This window comes from Ursus arctos, unplaced genomic scaffold (assembly GCF_023065955.2).
Source record: "Ursus arctos isolate Adak ecotype North America unplaced genomic scaffold, UrsArc2.0 scaffold_7, whole genome shotgun sequence".
NCBI lineage: Eukaryota > Metazoa > Chordata > Mammalia > Carnivora > Ursidae > Ursus > Ursus arctos.
Genome location: NW_026623089.1, coordinates 25,950,078 through 25,967,098, shown reverse-complemented (window position 1 = coordinate 25,967,098; position 17,021 = coordinate 25,950,078). Strand labels below are relative to the sequence as shown.

Here is a 17,021-nt window from a genome sequence, read left to right as displayed (position 1 = left end):
ACTGCCAACTAAAACTGTTCCCATCCCCTTCATCAGCTTTGTCCTCTTTAAAATTAAGTACTGAACATGGAATGTGATTGGATCTGGACTTTAAAGGGAGCCAGGTGCACCTGAGTGGCTCAGTCAGTTAAGTGTCCAACTCTTGATTTCAGCTCAGGTCATTATCTCAGGATCGTGAAACTGAGCCAGTGTCAGGCTCCCCACTCAGCAGGGAGTCTGCGGGAGATTCTCTCTCCCTCTCCCTCCCCCTCTGCTCCTCCCCTTGCTTATGCACATGCACATGCTCTCACTCGCTCTCTCTCTCTCTAAAATAAATAAATATTTAAAATAAATAAAATAAAGGGAGCCAAGATCCCCTTTCTTTATGCAAAATCAGAACTGAAACAAAACAAAACAAAAACATTGGTATAAATAATTAGCAGCCAGGCTTATTCATAAGCTGTTATGGTATAGAGCTATGCACAGGATTTAACTGCAGGCCAAAGAAGAGAACAGCTTCCCATCAGACAGGGGCAGGTCAAGGAGAGTAGAGAACTGGCACTCGGGATCTCAGTGCCAACACATAAGTAGCACAGAGCTCATCCTGGCTGGCTTCTGGCTCACCACTCTCCGCACACGCGCACGTGCATGCGTGCACACACACACACACACATTTTTAGAAAACTGCCCTTTATCCACTTGTCCACTTGGTGTCATCTGGGCACATCACCAGCCAAACTGTTCCACAGATAGTCACAGAAGTAGCAGTACATAGAAGAGTTAAGATAACTACAAAAGACAAGGGATTGGTTGTATAAACATAGCACTGTTAATTAGTCATATGTCTGTAAGAGTTTGGTATCAAGTACATGTTGTAGTCATTGTGGAGATAAGGAGGGCAGGTTGTCCTTTTTTTTTTTAATATAACTTTTGGCTTACCATGTTTCCTTTTTTTTTTTTTTTCAAGATTTTTAATCTATTTTAGAGATGGAGGGGGGGGCGAGGAACAGAGGGAGAGGGACACGCAGACTCCCCGCTGAGCAGGGCTCAATCCCAGGGCCCTGAGATCATGACCTGAGCGGAAATAAAGAGTCAGACGCTTAACTGACTGAGCCACCCAGGCACCATTCCAATTTTTACATAGTTTTTATAAGGGAAGAAGAGGCTACCACAAGCTCTTCCTTACCGAAGACTTGATGCTAGTCTGAGATACTCCCAAAGAAGGGCCTATGTTACAGTAACTCAGCACTGTGTAAACAGCTCTGCCCATCTGGCGAGCAATGGCTGCTCATCCCCACAGAACAGAATGGCAGAGCTTATTGCACAGAGTACCCTTTCAGATGCAGACAAGCTTTGTAGCTGAAACCTTCCAGGCTGTAGCAGACAATTCTCATCAGCTTCCATCCTCCAGAGCCCCAGGACTGGGCTGCCCCAAAACGCCAATGCCAGACAGACATATCATATAAAGGAATGTATCATATCTTCTTGCTGAGTGACAACAACTACAAGTTAATAACTGTGCCAGAAGCTCGCACAAAGGATCTCAAACCTTCCTCTTTTGTACTGCCCTCTATGTGACACCTTAAAAAGAGACTTAACCACAGAAGTCACCTGCCCCAAACTACACTCATCTCTTTTCAAAGGGAGAAACATGGTGGCCATAAGCAGCAAGGGAGGGAATATATATCAAGTGCTTGCTAGATGCTAAGCATTATGTAAGGCACTTAAAGTACATTATTCTCATCAAATCCCCTTAACTATCCAATGAAGAAGGTATTATTGGTCCCAATTTACAGATGACCAAATTGAAATTCAGAAAGGTTAAATACGCTACTCAAAGTCACATAGCTAGTTGGAGCTAAACTGCATTAAGGGCAACATATTGGGAAGAAGGTCCATGAACTCTCCCTGCCAAGGTCTATACAACTGCACTGGTTCCTCCTAAACTTAAATTAAAAGAACATTTGTTGAGTGTGTGGGAGCTAGCTATCTAGGGTCAATACCTACATTTGCTACCCAAACCATAACTTTAGTCAGAACTCCACTGACCAGGCCCTCATATGTCAAAGTGGCCAATGGAAAAAATCCTGTAGGTTCAAGTGCATCTCTCTCATAAGAATCTGAGGATTTCACTCCACTGACCTAGGACACTTTAACTTGCACACTCTCAAAAGCAAGAGGTGAAAAGGAAGGACTCGAACAAATATTTATACACCCATGCTCATAGCAGCATTGTCCACAATAGCCAAAAGGTGGAAGCAGCCCAATATCTATCAACCGATGAATGAATAAACAAAATGCAGTATACACAAACAATGGAATAATATTCAGCCTGAAAAAGGAAGGAAATCTTGACACATGCTACAACATGGATGAACCATGAAGACACTATGCTAAGTGGAAAAAGGCACAAAAAGACAAAGACTGAATGATTCAACTTATATGACTAGTCAATTCACAGAGACAGAAAGTAGAATGGTAGTGGCCAGGAGTGGGGGGAAGGAGAAATGTAGAGTTATGGTTTATTGGGTACAGAGAGTTTCAGTTTGGGAAGACAAAAAAAATTCTGGAGATGGAAGGTGGAAATGTTTACAACAATGATGTGAATATACTAATGCCACTGAACTGTATGTTTAAAAATAGTTAAATTTTATGTTATGTATGTTTTACCAATTAAAAACAAACAAGAGGTCGTTTTTCTTTCTACCAACGCTAGCATGAACCCCACAAACATCCATCCCAACTTTCTATAGCCTCAGCGTAAGTGACTAGCTAAAATTTACATCACGGTATACACAGCACGGAGTACATGGCCAAACATGCAAAGGTGTTTCCTCTTTGACAAGTTAAAGAAAAGGAGCCAAATATACTCAATCAACAGAGAGCCGCAGACTCCTGGGCAGGAATGCAAATTCAAAATGAATCCTGAGTAGCCTTCAAGACAACACTATGGCAGCCTTCAGAATAATGATCAAAGTTCCCAATCAAAGCCAACAGTGCGCTTAAGTACCAACAATAGTCTAGGAAGTCCTTGGGGATCCTGGATTAGACTCCTAATCTTTGCTAACTCTATTAAATGAGGCTCCAGATACCTGGCCCCAAATACTCTTAACCTACACTGAGAGAAAAACAGAGAAGTTATGTCAGTGAGATACTTGAGGTATTGTATTACACATGCAATATGGTTAAGTTGTAGGGAAGTGGGTGCTCTATACAAACTTGTTTCTTCATTGGAAAGTCTACCAGGCACTTCGAAAATTTTGTTTCTGGGCTCTTCGTCAGGAACTACAAATTGGCTGCAAGTGCTGCCTCTTTAGACTCTACGAGAGGCACCAGTCAGTCTCACACTTAGCTTTGGCCCAAGCTCCTTCCCTTGGGGAGTCTTGCACATCAAGTGTGGCAACAGTGCACAGTTCTGACTTCTGTATGCAGATACGTGTGGAATATAAGTCAGCATGCAGGTTCTGGGAAGCTGAACCAGGAATAGGCATCTTGATGGTTCCCTAAGTCCCAAGTGAGTTCTCAGAGGCAGAAGCAGCTGATCTATTTCTCAAACGGGAAGAGTTTGGTGCCATCCACCTGAGAATCCTGCCACATCTCACTCCCTCACCCCACCAGGAACCTTGTTTGCAAGCTGTTCCTAACATCAATGTACCCCACATAATCAGGACTTCCCCAGATTTTTTCCCAAACTGCTTTGAATTCAAGGAGAGAGTAGCAGCAAATTGTGTTGCCATGTAGAAGAGTAGAATGAATAATGTATATGGGAACTTCTCCAGGACTAAAACGTGTCCCCCCACACTGAGGTAAACCAGGTGCAGAGAAGAACAAGCCAACTACAGAAAGATACAATTAAGTGGTAGCTCAGACACCTGCCTCAGAGAAGCAAAGGGGAGGTTTAATTATAAAACCAAGTGAATGACATTTAAATAATATTAAAAACAGGAAGGAGAAAGAGAGCCTCTAGCAGAGCACAAATAAATTGTCTCCAAAGAATCAGGTCAGAGAGAACTGTCTGTTTGAACAGCTTTAACATACTAGGAAGAAAAAAAGAAAGAAAGCAAAGACAAGACTCGACCAGGCCCTATTTTGCGGCCTGCCACGGAGTCAGAATGAGACGCCACAGATCCAAATCAAAATGCGCTCATTTGGGGAAATGGATAATTCCACAGTGACTGATGGAAGAGAAATACTAGCATCTCACTTGCTTAGAAGAAAGGCAGAGGAACTCCAAGGACAGGCTAGAAATAGCACTAGTATAACAAGCCAATGCCTCCCAAACCCCAGAGGCACTATGAACTCTAGCCAATTCCAGCATCTCTGGACAAAATCACCAATTACCCAGGGACACTGCCAACAATCAGCAGGCTCACTGTCAATCAGCAAAGTGGTACAGGAAGGACTTAGAAGCCAACACCTTCCAGCAGAATAATTTTAAAATACACTAGCTGGCCTCTGAGAATATAGGCATCTGTCTGGCTGCAAACCCAAGCACCTCACTTAAAGAGGCCAATGAATCAAACAAGAAAATGAAATGGCTTAGGTTGTGTGCTTTGAGCCTCTCCAGGTGAACAGAGCACAAAAGTTAGTACATCTGATGGAAGGATTCTAGGAAAACAGCAAAGTAGAAAGCACCAGGTATCTCTCTCCCTACCTAGACAATCATTGCAGTGGCAGAATCTGTCTGATGTTAACTATTTTGGAACTCTGAAGTCTGGTGAAGGTTTCCAACTTTCCCGGGGAAGACTTGGATGGTAAATTTTGGTTAATTTCAGTCAATTTCAGCTCTTAGCACAGTAGCAGCTATGCACCCCCCCACCCCCACCACCCCGGCCATGTGGCAAGCAGCATGCACACAGCTTATAAGAGGTAAGGTGGGAAAAAAGGATCCTGTCCTCCAAATACTGGGGATCTGTGCTTGGATAGCTGATTGCTGCTTCTGACTACAGAGATGCAGACAAAGAAGCAACCCGCTATTGTTGCTGCATCTCCTCTCACTGGGGCAAACCCATCCCCATCCAGTAAGTTACATCTATGAGATTTAAAGGGCCAGGTATGGGGTGCCTGGGTGGCTCAGTCGGTTAAACCTTTGGCTCAGGTCATGATCTCAGGGTCCTGGGATCAAGCCCCACTCATTGGGGAGTCTGCTTCTCCCTCCCCACTCTTTTTTTTTTTTTTTTAAAGATTTTATTTATTCATTCGACAGAGATAGAGACAGCCAGCGAGAGAAGGAACACAAGCAGGGGGAGGAGGAGAGGAAGAAGCAGGCTCATAGCGATAGAGCCTGATGTGGGGCTCGATCCCATAATGCCGGGATCACGCCCTGAGCCGAAGGCAGACGCTTAACCGCTGTGCCACCCAGGCGCCCCCCTCCCCACTCTTGTGCTCACACTCTCTCTCAAATAAATCAATAAAATCTTAAAAAATAAATAAATAAAGGGTCAAGTGCCCCTCTTTTCCCCACCTTCATTTTTTTGTCTTTCTCCCTTTGGAAGCCAGACATTTAAGACTACAACATTCAAAAACAATTGCATAGGGGCACCCGGGTGGCTCAGTCAGGTAAGCATCTGACTCTTGATCTCAGCTCAGGTCTTGATCTCAGGGTCATGAATTCAAGCCCTGCGCTGGGGCTCCTTTAAAAAAAAAAAAAAATCAACTGCATATACAGGGAAAATTAGAAAGTGATTGCACATGCCCAAGAAAAGGCTCAGAAGAGAGCGAAGAAGACATTAAGTTTACATTCAGGCTGAACATGGGCAGAGACAGCCTACAACAAACAAAAAAACAATAAACAGAAATATTAACAACAACAACAAAAAAAGCAAACTCTGAGGAAGAGAGAATCTGATTTCTTGAACCTGAGAACATTAAGTGAAATAAGCCAGTTGCAAAAAGACAAATACTATATGATTTCACTCACTTGGGGTGCTTAGTGTGTAGTCAAAGTCATAAAGACAGAAAGTGGAACCCTGTTTGCCAGAGCCTGGCAAAGGGAAGAACAGGGAGTTCTTGTTTAGTAGGTAGAGAGTTTTTGTTTTACAAGATGAAAAGAGTCATGGGGAGAGATGGTGGTGATGGTTGCACAACGATGTGATAAATATTTAAGACCACTGATCTGTACACTTAAAAACAGTTACGATGGTAAGTATTAAGTGTATTTTACCACCACCACAACAAAAAAAATCAGTACATCAACAAGCTGTACTGCCTAAAGGCTCCACACCCCTCCAGATGACCTGGAAAAAAGAATAAATTCTTTCTTTAAACAGAAGTTAGGTTCTGTGTTACATTTTCCTTGCTGTTGAAGCATATGTGTGTAAAAGGAAAAATAAGGTTCTCAACTATCTCCAATTCCCCATTTACTTGGGGACCCTGCAATTCTCACAGTTACCACCCACCCTCTTCTTTATCACGAAAATGAGCCCTTATGTGAAAGTTCCGATATGGAACTTAAGACTCTGGGAAATGCAGGATCCCATACACCTTATTCCTGTGCAGCTGCCTCTAACCAAGTTCAGAAGCCAGTGCTTTCTAGGGTCCTATACCACCTGCTTATTTTTTCCAACACTGCCCAGCTGAGGGAGAGCCAAAATCGTCACCCTTTAAGAAATCTAACAGTCAGCAAGACCACGTCTCAGTGGAGGCATGTGATATAGAATCAAGAACTTTACTTCCTGCCAAAATGTGAGAAAAACAGTAATAGACCTGTCCTCCTCACTGGAGATCCAGGAAACAATGACACCTCATGAAACCAAATATGTTCCTTTAGAACTAGTACGGGCAGAGCAACAAAAGCACAGCTACTCCTTCCTCTGTCTCTTTTAGTTGACAAGATGCTAATGGGCCTATGAGAGTTGACATTTCTCTGGATGGGAAGTGACTTCATGTGCAGAGAAAAGAACAGAGATTTCTCACTCTTTTCAGGGGCTTTTTGGTGGGAATCTTTTTCTCCCTCTAACAGGCTAAACCTGTTAGAAATTCTTATCTTTTGCTTCTGCCAAGTTTCTGAGGGGATGAAAGAAAGAGTCAAAATAGTATAAATTTTAGACTTAACCAAATGTGGTGATTTGAAGGAAAAAAGAGTCTTCTGGCATTCTTTTTCAGTGCTAGGGCTTTCTACACTGCTGTACAGAATCTTTCGTCACAAAATTATGGAAACAGAAAAATGCCTTCTAATGACCCTGTATTAAAACATTCTGAGAGAAATTGATTATCCACAGAAGAAAGAAGCCTCCATCTTTTTGCCCATGGAAGCTAGAGCAGTCTTAATTAGGCACATCAAGCCTAGAATACATCTTGTAACATATTCCCCTACATCAGAGAAAATTGGGGGGAAAGAGGAAGAACAATTTAAAAAGCAATTTTAAAAACAAAATAGCAACAGCAGCTGCCAAAATTTCTCTTCCCATCTACTCTAGCTGTTTACTGCTGTGTCCTTCCCTCCTCCCTATACCTTCTTCAAAACTAAGAGAAGCAATACTGTAGAGTTATATAAGATGTCACCATTGGAGGAAGCTGGGTGAAGGGTGCGAGAACTTGCTATACTATTTTTGCAACTTCCTGTGAGTCTATAATTATATCAAAATTGAAAGTTTAAAAAAGAAACTAAACAACAACAAAAAAGCTGAGAATTAAAAGTTCAAAGGCTAGTTTCCCTAAATCAGGAGGGGCCACCAAGCTGTCAAAGCTATACTTACATAAGAACACACAGGTCAATATATGGCTCAGGTCAATCTTTCTCTTGAAAATTTTCAGTCCTCTGTAACAACACCTACAATATAACAAGCTTCCAACAAAAGCCTCTCAACTCCCAGTCTCAAGGTATACCTAACCACGGAGTCACAGGCTTCTGCTAGTGATGAGAAAGCCAGCTGGATCCACAAAGCTGTGACACTCTCTGGGTTTTTCATTTTTCCCAGTAGGTATCTAAAAGGTCAGGCCATGTACGATTTCTCTCTTTTTCACAGAGCTGTGAATGCTTTGGATGCTATTTAGCACAGTGAAGCTGAACAGATTGTTTTGGGGGCTTTGGGGGCCTTTCTTCCTGCAGGGAGGCAAATGTTGCCTAGTGATCTGCGTCTGAGCATAGGAGTCAGGAACTAAGTTCTAATCATGACTCTGTTTAGTATCTGGTTCCATGATCCTGAGCAAGGCACTTACCCTCCTATACCTCCACTCCCTTCCCCAACAAATGGTGATAAAAATAATGACTTATCACCCAGGGATGTGGCAAAGTGAAAGGGTAAGAAGGACAGTGATCCATAGATAAATGTCGAATATAAAATGTCAGTATAAATCTGCCTTTAAATGACCCATGTTTTCAGACTGTGGAAAGCTATACTATTTAAATGCAGGCTGCCTCCCCAGTGCCCCTTCTGCCTGCAGTGGAAGTAAAATAAGCTGACTCCATGAAGCTCTGTTGAGGTCTTTTCCTCTCTAACAACTACTGCTTCTCTCTAAACATTCTGCTCATTCTTTGGTTAATGGCTTGGAAACCATCAAAGTTTCCATTTTTACTTAGTTAAAAGCAATCCATGTATCTGTAGGTAAGGAAGAAACAGACAAAGGAAAGAAAAATCACCCACCACTCCCTTTCACATCAGCAATTCAAATAGGGGCGGGGGCTGGCTCAGCGGGTTAGGCCTCTGCCTTCAGCTGGAATCAGGATCTCTCAAATAAATAAATAAATAAATAAAATCTTCAAAAAAAAAAAAAAAACAAAAACCAACAACACACAACTCAAATAAAAAGGTGATAAAGTCAGCTCAACAGAAACATGACAACAAACATCCTACTGGATTCTATTATTATTACCGCTATTTTTATCATTGTTGTTGTTACTGTTTTGAGGCCCAAACACAACACTGTGCTGCTTTAAGAGAATTTGATTCATCAATAATAGAAATTCTATATGTTCACTTATTCATTTATGCATTCAAATATTTTCTGAGCCCCTGTTATAAGCCAAGTAGTGTGCTGAGGATAAAGCAATGATAAAAACACAGGCCCTGCCCTACAAGAACTTTTTTAACAGGCAAGAAAGATATTTAAATAAATCATTATACAGACTTATGCACACATAGCAAAACAGTGCAATATGCTAAAATAGAAACTCAAAGTGCTATAAGAAGACACAGGAAATAAAATACAGTGACCAATGTGCTCCTTATCCCCCAGAAGTTGAGAGAGGAGACTGTGAATCTAAACTTCCCAGGAGAAATACAGTATGATCAGTTAATAAAGAAAAAATATTAAACCAGAGAGTAAGATGTTCCGTGAAAACAGAAATAATTGGGAGGCCACAGAACCTAAAATTAAGACAGGGATTCTTTTTTTTTTTTTTTTAAGATTTTATTTATTTATTCGACAGAGATAGAGACAGCCAGCGAGAGAGGGAACACAAGCAGGGGGAGTGGGAGAGGAAGAAGCAGGCTCATAGCGGAGAAGCCTGATGTGGGGCTCGATCCCATAAAGCCGGGATCACACTCTGAGCCGAAGGCAGATGCTTAACCACTGTGCCACCCAGTCGTCCCAAGACAGGGATTCTTAACACAGGATCATGGATGGCTTCAGAGGGTCTGTGAACTCTCTGAAATTATATGCAAAATATGTATATGCAAATGGCCATTTTTCTGGACACAAAGATCGTTATCTTTCATTATATTCTCAAAGGTAAAGACCTATTTCCTAGGATCTTACCCTAATACCCACTTTTCTTTCTCCATAGAGAATAGTTTTGAGACCTAATCTTTTATCCAAAACAGGAGATCTGGGTAGCCTAGAGGTCAGATTAGAGCTTTTGAACCTTCCGTAACTTAGTGGAAGATAGTGATTGCTACAAAAAGGGCAATGAGAGAGGCAGGCCTTCTTCCTTCCCCTATTCTAGTTGAAGTTAGCCTAAATGTATTTCCCCACATACTCAGATACTATGGTGACAGGCATCATATAAATAGACAGTGGCAGCAGGGAGAAGGTCAGGGCTAGTATCTATAAAACCAACAGAGCAGGCAGGATTAAACCCCCAACTAATACAGCTACCTCATCCTCGTCCACAAGACCATGCCTGGGATTTCCATATGGGAATTTGGAGGGCGACCTCTGGTTACCTCCCCAAAAACAAAGAGCGACTGCAGTCAAACAGCACAGGAATAAAAATCATCATTCGAAGTGCAGTGATACTACACACCCACATTCCAAACAACAAAAGGCATTTGGGCCCTAGCCAACTGCTTCCTGGACACCGAACCGCTTCTGTGCGTCCAATCTAACAACACATGCCTTACCAGTTTTATTTATAAATAAAATTCAATTAAGGTTCTCAGCATATTATGGGCATCTATACACATAAGCATATTTACCATGGTGAGGTTCACACACCTCCAGCAAATCCTTAAGTCTAGAAGGCAAAGAAAGAATAAAAACATGGGCATACCAACATATGAGGGGTAGTGCCAGCCAAGGAGTGGGTGGATCCACCATAACTACATTTATATTCACTGATTGCAATATTATACATTATTATGGGCTCGGATGCATCAGATGTAGTATAGTATTTTGCAACTTTCCTTAACACCTGCTGCTCTGCATCTCACTGTGTATCACTACGGGAAGCCAGGGTTCCAGGAGGCTCACCCAGTCTACATAGGAAAAGGACCTAACCTCGCTTGGCAGAGAACTCTAGTACAAATGCCTATGCCTCAGGAATAAGAAGTCATCCCAGCATCACTACTAATCCTCATCTTCATCTCCTCTCAACCTATCAAGGCTTAGGATGCCAGTCAATCAGTCCTGAAATAGCACATAATTATGAACAGAGCTGCACATGACAGAAAGTATTCGAAGATATAAAGTCAACTGACCAACATAGGATAAAAATGGTCTCCCACCTCACAATTTCCTAGCCAGAATGGGGAAATGCTAAGATCAAGAAAAAATAAATACAGAAGGCATTTTTAATCTCTTTAAAAGATAACGGACTCTTTAAACAAAAATGATGGCAATGTATTTTGGGGTTTATAACATACGTACCAGTAGAATATATGACAACAGTAGCACAAAGGACAGGATACAAAGTGAAAGGAGGAGAGTAATGGAAAGCCCTAGGACCCAGGGAGACAGACCAGGGTAAATGGTAGAAGGCAACACAACAGAACTATGAGGAAGAGGACCACAGGTGATGAGGATGGGAGAAAAGCCAGAGAGATTCCAGGAACCAGAGACAGGATGGCTAGGATAGAAAGGAAAGAAAACAGAATACAAGAGAAAATCAAACCAGAAGAGAATCAAAAGCAGGTAGAATTAACTATTACTACCAACTCGTTATTACTACAATGGGTAACTTCATCCGTTATAGACATAAACCATTTGTACTTGTTGTAAGTTCTACAACTAACCAACATCCACAGATTTGTATCATTTTTGTGTTTTCTCTTTAATCCTAAATTTTTAGAACCTAGCAATCATATAACTATCCATAGACAACCACAAGAGTCCTGTATATTAATAAGAATCGTTCCTACCTAGGAAATTCTACTAACTTAAGTCATTTCAATCTGTTCTGATGTCTTTAGATCTTCTGACATTCCCTCAATCTCAAACTCTCACACAATCATACTTTTTTCTCCTAAAATACCAAAATGCCACTATTGCCACTTAGTGTTATTCTCCTGTTCACCCTTCACCACCACAGGCAGTAACTGCAAAGAACTTGCTAATCCATTAATTAAAGATCTCTACTTCCCATTATAGAGGACTAAATTTAGAAAGCAAATTGGGTTGGGAGGAAACCATGTGTCACAACAAGTGAGATGAATTCCATGGAAGGGGGTAGGGTTACTGGCCTGTTTCTTATGAAGCCTCTGACACTAACACACCCTCCTCTGCTGAGAATACACAGCCGCTCTTCCATGGGTGGGGGAACCATTCATCACTGTAATCATCTGAAGAAGACTTTATTGTACCATCAGGTCACAAAAGCCACAGGACCTATCAGCCAGCAAATGCTTCAGGGAGCATGTCTCCTCGGCTTTCCTGAAACCTCCAATTTAGTTACACAAAAGAAAGGGGTGGCAAGCCAGCATTAATTGTACCTTTAGAGAAGAGGCACTTCCCACCCACAGGGGTAGCTATGACTTTACTGGACTACCAAATGGATATAAAGACAAAAGTAAACACTGTAATTTGCTGTTTTTGTCTCTGGCACAGGGGGAGTGGTACAATTGACACTGTCTGTAAACAGTAATAATGCCAGATGTAACACAAAGAACAGGATTCCCCCCATCTCTCCACCCCCTCCCCACCCCCTCTCCCTTTGACATTCCTCCTGAGATTATTCATCTTGAGGAAACACAGAGAAGCCTTCCTATAGTCCATATGCTGCTACCACATGCAACCGAGGGAGAATCCAAGTTTGTACTGACTCCTCCTACCTCATTCTTATTCAAAGCAAGAATCATTAGAGCTCAAGATACATTCAATTGTTTCTACCAGCTGAGAAAAAAATACAGGGAGAAGAAATTTGAGAGGAAGTATGGAAGAGATAAGTGACATGCCTACCTCTGGATAAGAACAAGGGTGAAATGACAAAAAGTATAAATGAAAATAGAAGCATCCTAAACAAACTAAAAAGCTAAAAAAAAATTTCATCTGTGCCTAGGCCTAGGGGCTCATAAAAGATATGGGAAAAGAAGATGAATTCAAAAGAGAAACTTACCTGACCAGAGTTCCCGCCAGGTGTAATGCAGGCGTACTCTACACTTCTTCTGGTAGCAAAGTAGTTTATGTACTACCTGAATGCAGCGTCTGTAACAGACAAAAACTGGGGTAAGCCTAAATGTATGATGCAACTCACCACAGATACCCTTTTCTTTAGCAAGGCAGCTTTGCTAAGGCCACTAAAGATGCTGGAGATGAATTTGTACACGTGTAAAAGAAACTTGAACTTTCCGGTGCATAAATCTCCCCCCCCCACAACACACACACACACACACACACACACACACACACACACACACTGCTTGTGCTAATTCCCTTTATCATTAGGAAAAGGGGGCTATAACAGCACCTAGGTCAGCAGCTGATTAGGTATTACAGATACCATTCCCTTGAGTATCTTTCCCCAGAGGAAAGCATGTATCAGCGGACCAGAATTAGACTACTCCATTCAGTGTTGCAAACATAGAATATAAAAATACAAAAGTAAAGACCTTAAGTCTTCAGATCTATTTTTTTTTTTAAGATTTTATTTATTTGAGAGAGAGCTGGGGGGAGAGCAGGGGGAGGAGCAGAGGAAGATGGACAGATACATTCTGTGCTGAGTGAGGAAACCCACGCAGGGCTCGATCTCAAAACCCTGAGATCATGACCTGAGCCAAAATCAAGATTCAGATGCTTAACCAACTGAGCCACCCACGTGCCCCTCTTTTAAATTTGTTTTTATCTATTTAAATTTGTTTTTAATTTAATTTTTAAATTATTTTGGTTTAATTCATAATTAATTTAAATTTTATTTACATTAAAAGTTAAATTAGGGTGCCTGGGTGGCTCAGTCGGTTAAGCGGCTGCCTTCGGCTCAGGTCATGATCCCAGCGTCCTGGGATCGAGTCCCACATCGGGCTCCCTGCTTGGCGGGGAGTCTGCTTCTCCCTCTACTCGTCCCCTTTCCTCCCCCTGGCCTGCACTCACTTTCTAATTAAAAATTCACTCTTCAGTTGCACTAGCCACATACCAAATGCTCAACAACCACATGTGGTTAGTGACTACCATTTTGGACAGCACAAACATATACAACTTTTCTATCATCACAAAAACTTCCACTGAATGGTACAATTCTAGATCACTGGAATATTCAACATTACTCACATTACAATAACACATATGTTTGATAAAGTATTTCTAAATAAGCAGTTAATAGGTTGAAAGAGGTTTTTTTTGTTTTGTTTTGTTTTTTAAAGATTTTATTTATTTATGTGACAGACAGACAGCGAGAGAGGGAACACAAGCAGGGGGAGTGGGAGAGGAAGAAGCAGGCTCCCAGTGGAGGAGCCTGACGTGGGGCTCGATCCCGGAATGCCAGGATCACGCCCTGAGCCGAAGGCAGACGCTTTAATGACTGCGCTACCCAGGCGCCCTGAGATGAAAGAGTTTCTAAACATTATAAATCTAACAAAAAATATTTTTTCATCTCTGATTGGGAGAGGGTTTTGGAAGTATAAAAAGCCATGGAGGGGCGCCTGGGTGGCACAGCGGTTAAGCGTCTGCCTTCGGCTCAGGGCGTGATCCCGGCGTTATGGGATCGAGCCCCACATCAGGCTCTTCCGCTGTGAGCCTGCTTCTTCCTCTCCCACTCCCCCTGCTTGTGTTCCCTCTCTCGCTGGCTGTCTCTATCTCTGTCAAATAAATAAATAAAACCTTTAAAAAAAAAAAAGCCATGGAGGATAGCACAAGGTAGAATACAGATGAAATTTACTTCCTAAAAATGAATATCTTGTGTGATTTTTAAAAAATGATTATATTAAAGCCACATCATATGGGAAATTACATTTGTAGCAAAAGACACAAAAGCATTACTATGCTTAATGTATATATAAATTGATAAGAAAAAATAAGAAAGATGAGCAAAGGGAATAGTCAACAAACCTCCCAGCCCCCCAAAGGGGGAAAATATGGAAAGTTAACATTTTTCTACAATGTTCAACTTCACTTTAAAAAGGCATATTAAAACAAGATTGTCCTTATGTATCAAATTAACACAGACTTTAATGTTGGTAAAGGTACAGCAAAACAGCCACTTATACCTTATGAAGGAAGAGTAACTGGTACACACAGCCCTTTCAGGAGGCAATTGGGCAATCTCTATCAATAGCCTTAATAACATTTATACCCTTTGACCCACAAACCCCTCCAGAGAATTCAGCTTTATCCAGAATGCAAAAATTAAAATGCTTTAAACAAAAAGATGTTCATCATAATCTTATTTGTAATAAAAGAAAACTGGAAACGACTGTGGAAATAACATCCAATGCTGAGAGAACAGCAATCATTACACATAGAGCAGTTCTCCCTTATCTGCAGGGGATGCATTCCAATACACCCAGTGGATCCCTGAAACTGTCAACAGTACCAAACCCTCTACGTTCTGTTTTTCTCCTATACATACATACCTATGATAAAGTTTAATTTATAAATTAGATAGTAACAGATTAACAATAACTGATAATAAAATAGAGCAATTTTAACAATGTATTGTAATAAAAGTTATGTGAATGTGGTTTCTCTAAGTATCTTACTGTACTGTACTCACCCTTCTTCTTCTGGTAATGTGAGATGATAAAAAGTCTATGTGGTGAGATGAAGTGAGCTGAACGATGTAGGCATTGTGACCTAGCTTTAGGCTACTACTGACCCATGGTATGCAGAAGAAGAATCATCTGCTTCCAAACCAAAGTTGACCACAGGGAACTAAAACCACGTAAAATGAAATGACTGATAAGGGAAGACTGCTATATGTTATGTACTAAATTATGTTCCTTCTAAATTCATGACTGTTTTTTTAAAGATTTTATTTATAAGATTTTATTTATTTTATTTGTCAGGAGCACAGACGAAGGGAGAACAGCAGGCAGAGGGAGAAGCAGGCTCCCACTGAGCAAGGAGCCCAATGCGGGACTCAATCCCAGGACCCTGGGATCATGACCTGAGCCGAAGGCAGACACCTAACTGACTGAGCCACCCGGGAGTCCCATCTAAATTCATATGTTGAAACCCTAACCCTAACCTAACTAATGTGACTGTACTTAGATATAAGGCCTTTAAGAAAGTCATTAAAGGGGTACTTGGCTGGCTCAGTCAGAGGAGTGTGCAACTCTTGATCTTGGGGTCGTGAGTTCACGTCCCTGGCTTCCTCATAAGAAAAGGAAGAGAAACCAAGAACGCTTGCTCCCACACAGAAAGAAAAGGCCCTGTGAGGATGCTTCGAGAAGGTGGCCATCTGTAAACCATGGAGAGAGGCCTCTGGGGAAACCAAAGGTGCTGGCACCTTGATTTTGGACTTCCAGCCTCCAGAACTATGAGAAAATAAATTTCCATTATTAAGCCACCCAATCTGTGGGTTTTTTGTTATCGCAGCCCAAGCAGACTAAAACATAGATATATAATGTAACCCCATGAAACTCTTTTTTTTTTTTTTTAAAGCCTTATTTATTTTAGAGAAACAGGGGCAGGGAGTGCACAAGCCAGGGTTTGGGGGGGAAGGGGCAGAAGGAGAGAGAGGGAAGCAGACTCCCCACTGAGCAAGGAGCCCAACAGGACCCTGAGATCGTGACCTGAGCCAAAACCAAAAGTTGGGACGCTTGACCAAATGAGCCACCTAGGCAGGGCCCCATGAAGCTCTTAAAAAGTATATCCATGGGGCGCCTGGGTGGCACAGCGGTTGGGCGTCTGCCTTTGGCTCAGGGGGTGATCCCAGCATTCTGGGATCGAGGCGCACATCAGGCTACTCCGCTATGAGCCTGCTTCTTCCTCTCCCACTCCCCCTGCTTGTGTTCCCTCTCTCGCTGGCTGTCTCTATCTCTGTCAAATAAATAAATAAAATCTTAAATAAATAAATAAATAAATAAATAAATAAATAAATAAATAAAAATTAAAAAAAAAAGTATATCCATGAAGAATTTTTCACAACACAAGAAGATATTTATGTTACAATGGAAAGTGAAAAAATAGCATGCAAAATTATATACGTTTAAATGTATGATAATGGTCACAAGCATATTCAAGCATTAAAAAAAGATTTAATTTGATGTTAATTTGGATGGTAGGATATAGGTGAATTCTTTTCTTTCTCTTTTTCTGTTTTCTCCAAATTTTCCACAATTCTATTTTTATAGCTAAGAAATCCACCACTTAAAACAAATTCATTTTTAAAAATTTTAACATCCTCAGGGCACCTGGGTGGTGCAGTCAGTTAAGCGTCTGACTCTTGGTTTCAGCATGGGTCATGATCTTGGGGTTGTGAGACTGAGACCTAAGTCAGGCCTGGCACTCAG

General features: G+C 41.5%; 1 protein-coding gene across 6 annotated transcripts in view; it reads right to left on the bottom strand.

Annotated features, from left to right (window-relative positions):
- ARMH3 (armadillo like helical domain containing 3) overlaps positions 1-17,021 on the bottom strand; it is a 175,715-nt gene that overhangs the window by 104,850 nt on the left and 53,844 nt on the right. For all 6 annotated transcript variants that reach the window (XM_057308396.1, XM_044382055.3, XM_026493942.4 and 3 more), the window contains one exon: positions 12,692-12,780. In XM_057308396.1, coding sequence (XP_057164379.1) covers positions 12,692-12,780 — 89 coding nt within the window. The remainder of the gene's footprint in view (positions 1-12,691; positions 12,781-17,021) is intronic.